This window comes from Argopecten irradians, chromosome 14 (assembly GCF_041381155.1).
Source record: "Argopecten irradians isolate NY chromosome 14, Ai_NY, whole genome shotgun sequence".
In the NCBI taxonomy this organism is placed as follows: domain Eukaryota; kingdom Metazoa; phylum Mollusca; class Bivalvia; order Pectinida; family Pectinidae; genus Argopecten; species Argopecten irradians.
In genome coordinates, this window is record NC_091147.1 from 7,183,370 (window position 1) to 7,201,870 (window position 18,501).

The 18,501-nt window shown below is 35.2% G+C and overlaps 1 protein-coding gene across 2 annotated transcripts in view; it reads left to right on the plus strand.

Moving 5' to 3' along the window:
• The window catches only part of LOC138307307 (cysteine-rich venom protein pseudechetoxin-like), a 31,600-nt gene extending 15,797 nt beyond the window's left edge, over positions 1 to 15,803 (plus strand). Inside the window, exons 2-12 of one of the 2 annotated variants that reach the window (XM_069247963.1) lie at positions 221 to 279; positions 875 to 950; positions 3,781 to 3,872; positions 5,137 to 5,227; positions 5,653 to 5,789; positions 7,755 to 7,840; positions 8,547 to 8,629; positions 9,193 to 9,291; positions 9,690 to 9,812; positions 11,667 to 11,837; positions 14,109 to 15,803. In XM_069247963.1, coding sequence (XP_069104064.1) covers positions 221 to 279; positions 875 to 950; positions 3,781 to 3,872; positions 5,137 to 5,227; positions 5,653 to 5,789; positions 7,755 to 7,840; positions 8,547 to 8,629; positions 9,193 to 9,291; positions 9,690 to 9,812; positions 11,667 to 11,837; positions 14,109 to 14,203 — 1,112 coding nt within the window. In that variant the 3' untranslated portion in view covers positions 14,204 to 15,803. The remainder of the gene's footprint in view (positions 1 to 220; positions 280 to 874; positions 951 to 3,780; positions 3,873 to 5,136; positions 5,228 to 5,652; positions 5,790 to 7,754; positions 7,841 to 8,546; positions 8,630 to 9,192; positions 9,292 to 9,689; positions 9,813 to 11,666; positions 11,838 to 14,108) is intronic. The other variant, XM_069247964.1, reaches the window with a different exon arrangement.
• The last annotated feature ends 2,698 nt before the right edge of the window (positions 15,804 to 18,501 follow it).

Below are 18,501 nucleotides of genomic sequence, written 5' to 3' on the forward strand. Positions count from 1 at the left end.
AACGTTAAATGACATTTACATTTCATAGCCATGCGTACTTTGATATTGCATGTCATTTAAACGTGGTAGAAAGAGTGTAGCTTCATCAATTCAATTATTCGAACTCTCACCAAGTAGTCACTGTGACCTGCCGACAACCTTCCCCTCAAACAGATTATACTGACCTATATCATCATGCATTTGGTATATGTTACAATCCATATTGTTTCCTTTATTACAGTGGCCTTATCGTCCAGTGCTAACCTGACCAACCCCTACAGGAGATACAGACGTTCTACAGTAAGTCAACGGTCATAGGAAATAAACGTCTACATAGAAATAGTTATAAATATCTATCAATTAAAATTTAAGTACATGTAGTTGTTATATTTCTGTTATTCCTGCAGATATAAGAGCGAATTTAATTTAAATAAACAGTCGGGTAAATGAAACATGTCTAAATGCTTACATTGGCCTTCCATAAGTCCTGACATATCAAATCGACGGTCCAGGTCTGCTTACGCTGTCCAGTTTTGACCATCAAAATTATGAAAAAGTCCCATATAAATTTAGTACATTTTTGAAAATAACTCTTTGAAAGTTAAGCCCTATTTTACCGACTTTCGCCTTTCTTTACCCGACCATTCAATTCACATACGCTCCAATGGATGCTGACATGTTGATTGTCATTCACAGCTAGTTTTGTTCATGATGTTTTCATGACGTATTCTATAAGGAAAATGATTTTTAATTTAGATTCATATTGACTCTGTTGATACGACGTTAAACCTACAAAAAGCAAGGTTATGAACGTTTCTCGTGAACGCGATGTAAAACATTCCATTTCTTAACGTTCGGATTAAGATACATATTATAATCCGGGTTTTTTTTCCAGAACTGTGATGCAAAGTTTCACCACATTAGCGGCCACACTGCCTGTTTAAGCGCGTCTTCCCAGGCTACTTCAACTGGTAAGTTCTTTACTCGGTAAATACTGGGGTGGTATCCAGGGCAGCAGACAATAGTACTGTAACTCGGTAAATACTGGGGTGGTATCCAGGGCAGCAGACAATAGTACTGTAACTCGGTAAATACTGGGGTGGTATCCAGGGCAGCAAACAATAGTACTGTAACTCGGTAAATACTGGGTTGGTATCCAGGGCAGCAGACAATAGTACTGTAACAGGTAAATACCGGGGTGGTATCCAGGGCATCAGACAATAGTACTGTAACTCGGTAAATACTGGGGCGGTATCCAGGGCAGCAGACAATAGTACTGTAACTCGGTAAATACTGGGGTGGTATCCAGGGCAGCAGACAATAGTACTGTAACTCGGTAAATACTGGGGTGGTATCCAGGGCAGCAGACAATAGTACTGTAACTCGGTAAATACTGGGGTGGTATCCAGGGCAGCAGACAATAGTACTGTAACTCGGTAAATACTGGGGTGGTATCCAGGGCAGCAGACAATAGTACTGTAACTCGGTAAATACTGGGGTGGTATCCAGGCAGCAGACAATAGTACTGTAACTCGGTAAATACTGGGGTGGTATCCAGGGCAGCAGACAATAGTACTGTAACTCGGTAAATACTGGGGTGGTATCCAGGGCAGCAGACAATAGTACTGTAACTCGGTAAATACTGGGGGCGGTATCCAGGGCAGCAGACAATAGTACTGTAACTCGGTAAATACTGGGGTGGTATCCAGGGCAGCAGACAATAGTACTGTAACTCGGTAAATACTGGGGGTGGTATCCAGGGCAGCAGACAATAGTACTGTAACTCGGTAAAAATACTGGGGTGGTATCCAGGACAGCAGACAATAGTACTGTAACTCGGTAAATACTGGGGTGGTATCCAGGGCAGCAGACAATAGTACTGTAACTCGGTAAATACTGGGGTGGTATCCAGGGCAGCAGACAATAGTACTGTAACTCGGTAAATACTGGGGTGGTATCCAGGCAGCAGACAATAGTACTGTAACTCGGTAAATACTGGGGTGGTATCCAGGGCAGCAGACAATAGTACTGTAACTCGGTAAATACTGGGGTGGTATCCAGGGCAGCAGACAATAGTACTGTAACTCGGTAAATACTGGGGTGGTATCCAGGGCAGCAGACAATAGTACTGTAAACTCGGTAAATACTGGGGTGAGTATCCAGGGCAGCAGACAATAGTACTGTAACTCGGTAAATACTGGGGTGGTATCCAGGGCAGCAGACAATAGTACTGTAACTCGGTAAATACTGGGGTGGTATCCAGGCAGCAGTCAGTACGAATCTACTGGGGTGGTATCAGGGCAGCAGAAATAGTACTGTAACTCGGTAAATACTGGGGTGGTATCCAGGGCAGCAGACAATAGTACTGTAACTCGGTAAATACTGGGGTGGTATCCAGGGCAGCAGACAATAGTACTGTAACTCGGTAAATACTGGGGTGGTATCCAGGGCAGCAGACAATAGTACTGTAACTCGGTAAATACTGGGGTGGTATCCAGGGCATCAGACAATAGTACTGTAACTCGGTAAATACTGGGGTGGTATCCAGGGCAGCAGACAATAGTATTGTAACTCGGTAAATACTGGGATGGTATCCAGGGCAGCAGACAATGGTACCCTGACTAATCAGGTATTGGTACCCTGACTAATCAGGTATTGGTTTTTTATGAATATTTGGAAAGATTTGTGTTAAATACATTAAGACATTTGACTACTTGGTCGTTCTTAGAAAAATGGTAGTTTTGATTTGTGATGTGTCTAAATAGAGCAGCCTGCTATGGTTGGAGACCGCTAAATATACATGTACATCTGAAACATTATTTTCGTGGTTTCCACGTAAACCTTAAGGATTATAAGTAGCGTTACGCTTTCTTTAATCACGTGTTTCAATGTGAACATAACTGAACCGAAGTATATACTGCATTCACTTGCCATTTCTACGATAAACTGTAAAAACTAACCAAGACAAAGTGAAGTCAACCAGGTATAACTGACCCCCAAAACGTGACCGTTATGACACCACTAATGTTACTTGTCATGGAGTACATGGAGTCGGTTTTCCTGGTCTATGTTGATGTAGAGGCCAGAAGTGGTTTAATAATGTAAATGTAAGTATTAAACTACATTATTTGTACCTTCCTATGGAATCTATGGTCTATATAGATGCCAGTGCTTTACTGAAAACCATCTTATACTGCGCTAGCGCGCATTATGAGGATTGTCTGCAAAGTAGCTCCGGCATCTATATAGATCATAGCTTCCATTAGAAGCTAGTTTAATGCTTAAATATATCACTGGTGTTATAGTGGCACTACTTTCTATTTACTGTATGTGTCTTTGCCAGTGTTCCAAATTATACCATATCGCTGGTATGGTAGATTAATAAAATGTTTCCCTAGCTACCTAGAGGGTGGGACAACGAAATCATAACCCGAGGAGTAATTCATGAACGTCCAACCCGAAGCGTGCCGAGGGATGGACATTTAGGAATTCCCCTGAGGGTTGTGATTTTGTTGTCACACCCTCATAGAGAGGGAATGATTCTTTTTTCTCATTTTACAAAAGAAATAGAAGAGATAAAAGCCTAAAAAAGAAGTATTGTCACAGCAACATGAACATGGTTCCATCGTCTGCACTTCAATATGGATGACGTCAACGACAATATATACTACATCACTGGTATGATATATGTACTGTATTCTTTCCTATTTACTGTAGATGTCTCCGCCAGCAGGCTATATATATATTATATTTACTGTAGGTGTCTCCGCCAGCAGGCTATATATATTATATTTACTGTAGGTGTCTCCGCCAGTGACCAGACCTTGATAGTAGATAGTCACAATGCATACCGTCGAGATGTGTCGCCCACCGCCACCAACATGAGGACAATGGTTAGTACATTGCATAACATCTCAAGTGTTACAGTCCAATAATATAGTGTCTTAATCCGTAAGGTTTATATAAAAAATATATAATTATGAATGTTTCATGTGACATGACTGAAAACAATATTATAGGTTGGTAGGGAATTTAATATTTAACAATTTATTTCGTCTTAGGGTGGTAAGCTCCTTTATTACTTTATAATCTATATCTTTTTGACTCGTTTCTGAAGTCGTTTTTCTCATTACTGTAATTTCACCTTATTTTGATATCAAGTAAACTAAACAAAATCAAAATCTAAAACTTCAATTGCAATGTAACTGCCTTAAAGCTTTGACTACAACATTTTAGTAGAAAGGTAAAAGCTAGGTTAGACAGGGATATCTGACTTACATATTGTAGCGGCCTGATCAATAACTATATAGACATTATATGGTGTACGAATGGAAGTATAATTTTAATGACACTATTTATAAGCATCCCTCCTCCGTTGTTAGGTCATTAATCCCAATACCATGTATGTTTAGTAAGCGATTCGAAGTAAGAGCTCATTGAACAATTTGGGCCGCGGTGGCCGAGTGGTTAAGATGTACCGACATATTACCACATGCCCTCCACCTCTGGGTCGCGAGTTCGAATCCCATGTGGGGCAGTTGCCAGGTACTGGCCGCTGGTCGGTGGTTTTTCTCCGGGTACTCCGGCTTTCCTCCACCAACAAACCTGACACGTCCTTAAATGACCCTGGCTGTTAATAGGACGTTAAACTAATCAAACAAAAAATCATTGAACAAAGTAGCAAGTGTTTTCTAGTGATGACGACGTCACAAATAAAATGCATTAAGGACCTAAAGATAGTCTTATTACTCTCGTATTTCAAGTATAATGTTATTGTCTCGTTATGCAAAATTATTCTTGATTTAGTTATGTAGCTTACAGCGAATACATGGTTATATCATAGTGTTTTAATTACCCGTCAACCTTCCTCTATGTATCTGTTGTTGCATTAATCAAATGTAAATATGAGACAAAAAATAATTCTTACCGTGTGGGCAAAAAATGTCAAATTTTCCAGGCGAACTACCCGTTTATCAAGAAAAACAGAACGAACACGTTTACATAATATGATACAGTAATATGGGACAATGAAATTTGTCTATTTTCATTGTCTATTTTCATTTGTTCCATATTTACCATTTGATATTACGTTGATATTACTTCTTTAGCCCTAATTAAATGTAAATATTAACATGAATGTATACCGATACCTTTCAGTCGTGGGACGATGAGGTGGCGATGATTGCACAGAAGTGGACTGAGAACTGTCAGTTCGCACACGACGATGGCTACAGTCGATACATTCCAGGTAGAATAATAATGCTACTTAGCGTCTAAGGATTACAATGTTGTCCTTGAAATACTTACCAATACAAATCACCGTCGTACTCGACTAACAAAGAAACGTTTGATAGATGCATATATCTTTGGTTTTCAATATATCTTTGGTTTTCAATATATCTGTGGTTTTCAATATATCTGTGGTTTTCAATATATCTTTGTTATCTCTTAGGATTTTAAAGTTGGTAAGTTATTGCATATGCACATATATCAGATTTTTTTTTTTTTTTTTTTTTTGAAAAAAATACAAATGTGCATTTGAGAATATGCTGAGATTCCAATAACAACCATTGATTTCACGCGTATTAATTTATAAATATTTTCTTATGATCTATTCAAGGACGTTTTTCTGTAGGTCAGAATTTAGAAATATGTACTTTTGATCCATTCCAGGCCGTTTTTCCGTGGGTCAAAATTTAGCCTTCGGTCATGCCTCATGGACAGCCGCCATTACAGCTTGGCACGACGAAGTGTCTGACTTTACACTGGGAGGAAGTAACACCTTTTCAGCAGTCGGTCACTATACTCAGGTACATTCCACACCTGTATATAATCACAGAATACTGGTTGTTATTTGTTACCTGGCAGCATTTTTATGTACAAGGATACATTTTATTCGTACTTCATCGGCGTTGAAATCTTAGATAGTGAAGGTCACTATACTCAGCTGCTCTCCACAACTGAAAATGTTCATATAATACTGCATTGTTTTGCACGTAAAACAATTGCGATAAGGATATATTTTGGCTCATCTAAAAGATATTAATTTTCTTTATTTTATTTTTGAATTTCTTTGAGTAATTTCTCTGCCTTTCTTGATTGTTTTTGCAAGTTAACCAGCATGAAAACGGTTTGATTTTCTCAGCATAACCTTATGTGAGAAGGGAAATAACTTATACTTTTTTAGCTGAAAATAATAAGTCAATACTTTAATACAAACAAAGGCTCCCATGCAGTTTATATTCAAAGGGAGATTACTACGTCTTGATACCAGTAAAGTGTTGGAATTAGAAAATTACACCGTTATCAGACGATCACATGCGTTATACGTCTATGTAGCAATAGTATACTCAAAAGTGTCGAGGTATAGGTCATGTGAACATTATCATCTGGTCTTGTGGCTTTTTTTGTAATTGATGAATTTTGTTGTCAATTATTAAGTATTTAGTTTAAAACTAGATTCCTAAATAACTCAGTTTGAACCTGGATGTATTGAGCTATGCTGAACTACACCTTTATCATTTAGTTTCATTTCGCTGCTAGGAAGCCGCTTTAAAGAGACAAATCACTCAGGCTAATTCTTTTACATAACCAAGAAGCAAATTATGGCATAAATGTATTGTTCTACATTTCTTATGCAACATATAACATAAAATATTGACGAATTCCACGTCATTGTTTAGTATTTTAATTGAGACCGTTGTAATTACAAATTGTTGATCAATACGATAAAGCAGGTTCAATTTGTACGCTGTACGCATATCCGAGCCAAAGTCACGCATGTTAAACAAATGAACTACATAACCACTGAGGAGGTGATAAAATGATTTTTAGGCAAGATAATTCACCTAATAAGGTAAACACACTACTGTCAGAGCAATTTGAGCAGTTCTAGACTAAAGTTGCATTACTCTACGAGCAAGGGACAGGGTTCAGCAAACCATATCTTTGACCACAATGTGTAATGGCAGACAGCGAGCGAGTTTGAACATTTCATAACGAATTTCATCACCATGGGCTTTTCTTGTATATCACAGTAAAACCGACTGATCTAATTTCCATTATAGCTGGGTTTTTTCCGATATATGTAGAAATTTTAATGCTCTCTTAGACTGAATTGTCCCTTTAATTAAAGAATGTCCTTCAAAACGCATGCCAAGAATTGCTTTTCATGTAACAATTTATAATAAAGAGGCAGAGATATAAAACCTTACATGAGTTTAAAACCAAGTCTACGGCAAAATATTGTTCAATATTTCTTGGAAATTCTTTAAGCCAGATAAAACCTATATTAAGGGTTCACAGTATTGCTTTTCTGAATGACCATCTGGAAATAGAAACGTAAATATAGGTATTTTGTTAATATTAATATTTCAAACACATATGATTTCAATAGATAATTTTTCGACAATAAAATCCTTACGAATTTGTTTTTCAGTTAAAACAAATCTTCAAGACAGTAATAAATTATTTTGTGATGTCATATGATTTTGAATTTTTCGACCTCTGGAAATTGGCAACGACACAGATTCTACAGTATTTCTTAATCATTCGTGTGGTGGTAATAGGATAAATGGTCATTATAGCACATAAACAGCAGATTCTGGTTTGGTGCCGTCCTTTACTTTTAAGAGTAGATCATAGTAAATGTGAATAAGTTATTAAAAGTGTTGGTATTCCTGAAAGCAGCTGAACCATTCGTCTTTACATCACGACGTCTTTGGCAACGAAAAATACCTTAACAATCATGGAACATTATACGTTTTTTTGTACAGATGGTATGGGCCGAGACGTCTAAGATAGGCTGTGGATTTGCTATTTGTTCTGGGACCAGATTTTATGCCTGCAATTATTCCCCTGCGTAAGTAACAGATTGTAGTGATTATAGCGAATATCGTAAACGTAAATGATAAAGATCATGAACAGCTTTATAGTAACGTGAATTATAACAACGATATGTATTTAAACGTCGATCTGTCTGTCTGTCTATCTGTCCGTTCGTCTATCTGTCTGTTGGCACTAAACTTGGTATTTGGAGCTGCAACGTCCCCTATTAATGGAGTTACATTGCATTATTACATTTGTACAGCGTGGGTATTAGTCTCCACAGCGGCGACAGTTATGGTTTAGACTGGTGATTATCAGCTTAAATCCACTAGACATCAATATTCACTCACTTACGCTTGTATCTGGCCTTATTTGCTCTGAAAAACGTGGTTAGAAAGTATTTTAAAAGATATTAATTGAGATGATTCAGTCAGAAAAGGTCGAATATGTCTCAATTTGAAAATTTGGATAAAGTTGTAAAATAACTTACGCTATAAGATAATATTAACTATTAATTATTATGTTGCCATAATGAGTACTAAACAAGATACAACCAAGATACAATGCAATAAATGAAGTTAATTTGTGAATAATGAAAATTGTGCGCAAATACGAAATTTCTGATAACATTTCTGAAAATTTAATCTGGATATATATCAACAGCATTATATGTATTAACGCGCTATTCAAAGAATTGATATTTTGATGTTTGTGGTTTATATGTTGTATGTTTGTTTCAGTGGTAATTTTGATTATAACAATCCGTACATCTCAGGAGCCTCATGTGCAGCCTGCCCAAACACCTGTAATGCCAACCAATGTGGTACGCTATTCCCGAGACACGTATACTCTATACATTGTAAATCTGTTGAGAATGAACATAGACTGATGATCATTGATACTCTCCTTTGTTTTTGATAAATTGTTCACAGTCAGTCAACATAATAAGTTAAAAGTCCACATCGTTATAAACTGATCTCTACACTGTGTAATGGAATCTTATTGTTGTAATTAATTTTATCATACATAGCATCAATATTCATGTTGAAAAACACACAATTTGAAAATGGATATTACTCGATAAGTAGTGACTTTTATTGGCCATAATTTGATATTTGTTTTAAATAAGTAATTTCTGTATTTATCAGATATGTTGATTTAACTTTCACGATTCATTTGATCTTTGGATACATGACTCCTTGACTATTCAATTTCAGGATTTTCGTTCGCAGATTTGAAAAAAAATAATAGAAAAGCCTCTTAATATACAGCTTGTATGTTTAGAACAATTTGCAGGGATAAACTATGGCAACTTTATGTTGCGCATACAAGTACCTTACTAACGTAATATATGCCTTACCAGTCACTGGTATGTTTGTTGTTTAGATTGTGCTGGTAAAATATGCCTTAATCGTGCGCCTATGGACGTCGACACGTGCGGCTGTACCTGTAATAAACCGTACCTAGTGGGCACTAATTGCGCATGTAAGTTGTGATGTAATAAATGACTCAATGATGTTTGATCTCTACATTAGGAAAACTAGATCCATGTTTTCAGTCCAATTGATGCTATCTAATTAAGTGTTAATGCAATTCAAAAACACCACGCATTTCCATAATACTACGTTTTCCATAAACAACATATACTATCCAAAATTTATAATACAGGTAACTGTTCCTTTAAAATAAAATCGTTATCATATTTTGTAAATCAGGATTTTCTATTCATTTTATTCATTCTACTCGGCCTGTGATACCTGTGATATCATAAGAACCAAGTAGTCTGATCAACTTTTTCGATATAAGTCTTTCAATACAATGATGATTTCACAGCTTACTTGTGATGACCTGTATTATGATAACACACAGTGTATTTGTTTCAGTAAACTGTACCGGGCTATCATCTGACCCCGCTGGTTGTAATTTAGGATCATTTATAACATCTAATTGTCCGGTGTATGCTAATCTACCAACTGACTGTCCGCTTATGTGTCAAACGTGTCCAAGTGAGTATATTGTAATTCGAACATGTCCAAGTGAGTATATTGTAATTCGAACGTGTCCAAGTGAGTATATTGTAATTCGAACGTGTCCAAGTGAGTATATTGTAATTCGAACGTGTCCAAGTGAGTATATTGTAATTCAAACGTGTCCAAGTGAGTATATTGTAATTCGAACGTGTCCAAGTGAGTATATTGTAATTTAAACGTGTCCAAGTGAGTAAATTGTAATTAATTCCAACGTGTCCAAGTGAGTATATTGTAATTCGAACGTGTCCAAGTGAGTAATTGTAATTCCAACGTGTCCAAGTGAGTATATTGTAATTCGAACGTGTCCAAGTGAGTATATTGTAATTCGAACGTGTCCAAGTGAGTATATTGTAATTCGAACGTGTCCAAGTGAGTATATTGTAATTCGAACGTGTCCAAGTGAGTATATTGTAATTCAAACGTGTCCAAGTGAGTATATTGTAATTTAAACGTGTCCAAGTGAGTATATTGTAATTTAAACGTGTCCAAGTGAGTAAATTGTAATTCAAACGTGTCCAAGTGAGTGTATTGTAATTCAAACGTGTCAAAGTGAGTAAATTGTAATACAGGCGTATCCATATGAGTATATTTTAATTCAAACTTGTCCAAGTGAGTTTTTTTAAACTGTTAAACTACAAAGTGAATTAATGTGAAATGTGTATTATCGTTAGTTGAATCATTTAACAATAATTGTATTTGAATGGTTTATTGTTTTGCAAACGGTATGGATATGAGCGGATAATTATTTTTCGCTTTGTTCATTTACGTGTGATTATATAGTTATCCAATCGAGTCGTGTTATATCTGGGTTTGTGATTTTTAGTCAGATCTACCCATTGATACTTAAGGTGACGTCCATTAACCATTTCTGATACAAAGTAAATTGAGTCGGGATTTGGTGATTAGAATTGGTTGAAACAAAACTGATTTCGATACATTTGGTACTGTTTTGTTGATATACGTACAATTTGTTTTTCATGCCATTTTCTATGTTTTAAAGCATACATTATCATGTTAATGATTTTCTGTTTTAGTTGTTATCCATTGATAGTTTTAATGAAATTTTAAATCAATATGTATATTTAGCATGGCGGTACATATGATATCTTACGTTGATACGCATGTTTCCTTGTCTTTGTCGTTTCTTTGTTTTCGTACCCCTGACAATTTTACAAACGGATACTCCCCAAATCATCAGATCTCAATAAGCAATGTTTACCAAAGAACAGTGGTGTTGTGTATTATGTCTAGGAATTTCAATTCACTTTTGTGGTTTTGTGATGTAAAATACTAGGTACTAGGAAAATCCTACTTTGATTTGTGTATTGACTCGCTTAATTGGATTTCCAACTTTTCACAGTACTACTCCAATGTAGCGTGTATAGAAATGTGTCATGTCACGTCTATAATTTGCAATTATACAATGAGAATAATTCCACTTTTACAGGGAAATTATTGAATTTGCAGTTTGACGAGAAAATATAAAATGGACTTCCATATATTTAGGCTGTAGCTTATCTAGACTTAAATGAATTGCTGCGAACAGTGTAAACATATTCGTGACTATTGGAGATGTCTTGGCTTGTTTATTTTATTTTGTATAGCGTAATCATCCAAAACGATACAATGTACCAAATAAAACAACAAATTCTATACATGCTCGGGGTCTTAATTTCAAGCGTTGAACCCCTTAATATCATCTTCTAACGTGGTCTCCAAAAGGATCCAAATGCAATAGCGGTTTCATTCGGAGAAAAAAATCAGTCGGTCTTATTTCTGACAATGGCCTAACGCAAAGACGAAGTGAATGGACCAAAGTTACAATTTCAGATGGAGATAGTACTGGTGGATCCCAAACGACCACGTCATCTAGTACCACGACTACCACGACCCTTACCACAACCACCACTACCACAACCACCCAAACCACGACCACATCTACCACGACTTCCCCTACCACCACTAGTTCATCGAATTCCCAGTCCGCTTCAACCGTACAGAGTAAATACCCTCCTAGTAGATAGATAGATGCACCCTCCTTTTATACTGCTTTCACTTGTATTCCGTCGGGTTTGCTATTTTTGCGAGGATAACACTTTCGTCCTTTTTAGACCGGAAATGTGATTCCAAATCTTGAACTTTGTTGTGTACTATAAAGCAGACAAATTAATTAAATGTCATGCTAAATCCAGGTTCAAAATCTTTGTTTTGTTTATTTCTATGTTGCCGTCTTCTGTTTATTTCTATGTTGCCGTCTTCACATTGATGACGAAAATGTCTGATCCGCAAAAATACCCGACTTTATTGCAGCTAGAGATACTATACCACTTGTATAAGTCGTTTATTAGTTCAGTCACCCTACTTATAAGATACATCTCATCACGCTATTTCACTTGGTCTTGTTGTTGCCAAGGAATCTTGCTATATTTCTTTCGGCTTTACATATGCGCAATGCTCGAATTCCGTGTTCAGATACGTTTGATTTATAACTACTATACGATTACCTACATTCTTTACTAACGTTGGCCACCAAACTATATTCTGAGATTGGAAATTGCCATACATAATTATTTGCTCTTACGTTTAGGTATTGAGTAATGATGTGCAAATACGGGACATTTGTATATTAGTCCCGAACATTTTCCTTTTATTGGAGCCTTTACTTGAATATGTGATATTTGTACATGCTATAATGACCACTGGTTATTTTTACAATTGATACACCAGGCCCCGATTTCTCGAAACAAACTTAAGTCAAAAACTAAAATAAGTCATAAATTTGTACTTTTGTTTTGAGAAATCGGGGCCAGAACCTCTAGCTGGAATTTGTGTTTCATACTAATACCACTAACAGAACATAGTTTAAATGTCGTTGAATTGCAAACATTAATTAATGAATGGACATGACAATGTACGTGCGAAATACTTGTTTTACCGCGGACCTCTGTAAAGAAATATTCGGTAAGTTAGTGGTGCGCTCACGACGTTTTCCTTACTAAGTCTTTTCTCTGTAGAAATGGACCAAGTAATTACTGTTTACTGTTTGTCTCTGACGACAACCTTCTCCCTGTAAAATATACTGACATCGTCTGTAAAATGTCATATGATTATGTAACAACATTCCGACAAACATCAACGCCAGTTGTAGGATAATGATCAATTTTACCTGTACCTGTAGCTAGCAGTTTATTTAAATTGTCTTAACATTTCTTAAAGCGTTCTTCTCATAATATACAGATGACGTCATGTTTGTAACATCGCTTTCACTTCTGCTCGTTTGATACGAAGCCATTTCTTAGGGAAATGAGTCAAGAAATTTAGAATTCCCAACTACGATTTCACCCTCGGAATTACAGTTAAATCTTGACTGGGCGTTTTGTTATCGAGGTATAGCATAGAACACTGCATCGGTTAGAGTGTTCGTTGTGTTATAGCTCCTTTAACAACAACACGCATACAATTTATGCTTTTAGATAAAATATACACAAAATTACATATAATATATATGTAAAAACAAACACAACAAAATTAATACCAATGCCTACGCAGCTAATAGATCGACATTGCTTACTAATGTATACGTACTTATACAGCGATGACAACATGGTGTAGTTATGCCATGAGCGATGGTGATTCATGCACGATGACAACATGGTGTAGTTACGCAGCCATGGCAACATGGTGTAACAACATGGTGTAGTTACGCAGCCATGGCAATGTTACGCATTCACCTTAAAACCTGCTGAAAATATCTTACCTAAAGTAAGATTTCTACGAATCATTACTTTGTAATATAATGTTTATTACATCTTAGGTAGGTTGTAATTGGGGGATCAATTATTATTTTCATTGTTTATTTCATAGATAAAATATCTCTATATTCCCATGATATTGATTTTCACTCATCATGATGACATGTGTAACAGGTAAAAGTTTCTGGGGTTATTTCGACATTAATATCTTCAGATTGTTGTAAACTATTGTTTTATGGTCAACATTGCCTGATGTAACTCTGCATTTTTGATTAATATTATGATGTACTTATTTACCTAACAGTTCTCCTATCATAAACAATTTTGATGGTTGCTACAATTTAACTTATGGTGTTAATTTAATTTATGAAACATCTATCAAATTATACACAAATTAATCATATGATCATCGGGCAATATATGATGAATTTTGTTTTATACTTGACGGGTAGTTGAAAATTAACCTACTGAATCAAACTGAAGATGATTTAGCAATTTCATTTGAATTTGATATTTTCAGATGGAGACTCGACAACCACCAGTGCGGCCTCTCAGATCATTTATGACGTCATACTTATTCTAGGAGCCTCTCTTCTACTACACATTTGTTTGTGAGCCACGTTGTGTACGGATATACGCAAGATATATATCAAGTTATAAACATATTGTTTATAGAAATGCCTTACATTTTAGGAGAGTATCGATGCATGGTATTGAACAATGCGTAATCATATGCCAAATTTATACCAGAATGTACACTTCTGAGGTACAGTATTAGAGTCCCACTGAAGTCTCGTTTTGACATATATCAAAGAGGTTGTGAAAATTTCAAATAAAATTCATCAATATCAGTAGCAAATTGTCAAAAAATTACATTGGTATTCTCAGTAGATTTTTTGTGTGGATTTTAAAAAACAATGAGTCATTTGGCGGCCATTTTTAAAATGAAAATTTCGAGTACTGCCAACGCGTCTTACCATTTTTTGCGTAAATAGTTTTTACTTAAATCATCACTGTTCCAGCATTTTTAGCTGTCTCGAGCTGTAAATCTTAACTATGTTCATGGTTATTAACAAATTAAGTATTAATGTGTGATATGATATACTTTTGTCATTTTTGTTTTTAATTTAGTGTAATTTGAGCTCTTTTATTTTTTGCTATAAAATATCAAAAAGCAACAAATATCTTAACAGTAAAGCACACTGACCCCTATTTTTCTGCCGGAGCAACTTTTATCCTATTGATACGCGAAATATTTACAAAAGTTAAATACCAGGAATGGTTAACCTGGCTAAAATTGGTGGATTGTGCAGCTCAAAATTAACAGATAGGGGTAACATATGTAGATATGCCGAGAAAATATATGTCTTATTGACTATAACTACTTACTTTATAAAGAAGACCACCGTACAATAAATTCTGCAAACACCGCTATATATAAAACACATCATTAGAAAATTATAGCTTTAACCATCGTGTATATGGCCTAAAGGGGAAAATTCCAATAAAATCCGATATTTTGTCAATTACGTGTCCTTGAAAGACACCAGTCCAAAAACGAGTGCACTGGCATACGGTTTTTTCCCATTTTCTTCTATGATAAGAATTCCAATTTACAAAGAAATAAATGAGAAAAAAGTTTAATACAAAAACAATTGACTTCACAGAGGTGTACATCCGTAAGTACAATTGTTAATCTCTCTTTTATTTATACCAATGTTACCGAATACACTTTTCATTACGATTTGCAGACAATGAATTGTAATAATAAAAATACATACATGTAGGCATATCTCAGTTGCCTCCCTTTTGTCATATTCTATGTAAGCTGAACATGGCATACCATCTTGGACATTTTTTAATAGGAAAAAAGGGACATATAACTGAATTTCCATGACGTGTTTCGTTATTCAAGAAGAGAACATTTTCTTTGTTTTCTTTTTCACAAATCTCTGCGAAAATCAACGATAGATTCATGCCGCTATTACCATTAAGCGGTTATTCGTAATGTTTGAATGATGCGCTAAGCATACGTGTAGTACAATCAAAATACCATTATTTTTTACTAGAAGAGTTATAATTTACATATACATGTACGAATATTTATCATCGACATTCTTTATTATACAAAACATATTATATTACCTATAGGTTCACATACGCTGTGTTTCATATAAATGTTTTATCCGTCAATTTGCTAGAAAAATATCCTGTCTATACAGTGGAACTTAAACACATTTATGATTAACAAAATGATTTATATCTTAATGTATGTTTATGTGTATATGATATACTAGTAATGTGTTTTAATAACATTCCGTCATCGTAGATTAATGACAATAATTTTATTTGTTAGATAATCATGCCTGTCATGTCTATATACATAGTAACGTTCTAACTTAACTATTGTTATATCGTTGTTTTGATACGTTTTAAATGACATATTAACATGTTATAGAATATTACTGGGAGGTGTAATAGTTTTGTATCCTAATTTAAATGCTGTATTTCGATGTTATTCGTTGTAATTTGTTTTGATGAAGACAGAAATATACTCCTTTATATTGTATTGTAGTTTGTTATTTTAATGACATTATTTGTTACTGTGGGTTTTAGCCCACTATCATCAAAGGGTAGGCTTTTCAAATCGCCTGTGGTCCGTGGTCCATATTCTGTCCGTCCATCCGTTGATAATTCTTGTAACCTCTATCTGCACGACATGGCGCGATCTCTGATTTTTGATAATTGAAGCTTGTTTCATTGTATCTCTCAGAAGGTACTGAAGGGATCTTTCTCAAATTTGATTTGTAGGTTCCTCTAGGGCAATAGTTGTGCATATTGTATTTGGGACCAATCGGTTAATATGATGGCCGCCAGGCTACAATCTTGGGTTTTGATAATTGAAGCTTGTTACTGCTATTTTTCAGAAAGAACTTTATTAATCTTTCTCAAATGGCATATGTGTAGGCTCAACATCGATCTTACCTTGACATTTTTTGTTTGCTCAGAGAGGAAAATGGCCGGCAGGTATGTATCTTTAATTCTGATAGTTTAAGCTGAAAAAGTAGAGAAAAGAACCCTTATACATACAATGCATATGTGTAGAAGATCAAAAATCGTTTTAAATGGCGAAAGTATTGAGGCACGAAATTCAGCCAACGGAAACATATGTATCCGTGTACAGAAAACGCTGCATAATAATAAAACAATATAAGCATTAGTATTAGTTTTGAAATTCCTACATGGTCACAAACCCACATAATGTTGGTTGCAACATTGTAGCTCGAAAGACTTTAAGACAGATTATGGTGTCGTCTTTAGTGTTACAATTGGTGCCTATTACCGCTAATGGAGCAATGTAATGGTTATACAAACCATTATTAAAACGTTTGTATGCAGTTTTTTCGTACTTGTCTTATATCACTTACAAATGTACATGTACATACTAGGTAATAAAACTTAACTCTATAAAATATAAACTCAAAAAGAGATTTTTGTAAACATATTTTGAAAGTTCTTTCGTAGGAAAATTATACATCAGGTCTACAAATTATGAACTTGACGTCTTGTGAGCGGTATGTAGATATCACAATGTATGGTCGTTATGTTTGTTTTAGACAAAAGTAATATATAAATGCATGTATACGCATTTGTTTTGTATACACTAAAATGAGCTAAACCAAATCAATAAAAAACACTAACTAGCTGACTTTGTATGTCGGGTGAAGTAGACAATTATGTAATTATTGCCAAGCACATCATAGATACAACATTAATGTAACATTATTTCTAATCCAGAACAGGATGTCTATTCGTGACTGTACTTGTACTTGTTTGTAGTGATGATTAAATATCAAAACGTGTAGTACGCACATAGGAATAAATTCAAATCGGATTACACTATAATATTGGATAATATTTCCTTCTAAATGTCATCATAATCGATTGCGTTCCATAAAATAAGTATAGCAAGTTAATTAACAACTTGTAATAGTGTTTTCCAACGAGGTGACAAGCTAAAGAAACACACATAATGCCGATGTTTCAGCACTCCGATATTGATGATATAAAATGTAATGACAAAAAACTATGGCATACATTAAATTGAAGGCATCAGATGAACTTGACGAACTCGTCCAACTCTCGAAGAAACGCTTACCAAAGTATCCCCTTAAATGATTACTTCAATTAGTTTTAAAAGAAGTGTCATCAAAAGTGTTTTTATAACTGGATTTGATATATACTCGGATAATTCAAGTGCATCCGTGTTAGGGTAGGTGTATTGAAGGATGTTTTAAGAATCATTACAAACATTGTAACCTGCAATATCAGGCCGCACTTCAAATGTACGTCAATACAAATAGATTGTGTTAATGTAACACAACCCTGCAATATACACTGTAACATATCAGCTGGAACAATAGCAATGTCACACAAGTCATTTCAACAGTTAGACATTATTGTATTCGGAAGGGGTTTCTCACGAAATACGATACGTGATGGGGTGTCTTTAGATATATATTATTCCAATGAACATAAACATATAAACATTATCTTGAAATATCTTTTTCTCTGTAACATAAAGGTCGATCCACAGACCTTGTGTTATTTGTGACAGTCGAAAGGTTCATCAGTTGAGCAAAATCAATAGCAAACCAGACCTTGGTAGGAATATCCTCATCAAGCAGCAAGGATCATTATTGCTGATGGAGTAATGTTAGAGATGATCGCTCTAAAACATCATACATGAAATACAGATATGGCAGTATATTACATACAAATCTAGACGTTATGTACCAGTGATATACATAACTGACAGTTTTAATAAACTCTATTATGACCGTATGGACTTACAACCTTTATGCATATACTACGGACGTATATGTTTCCTGGGGTTACATAATTCAATTGTG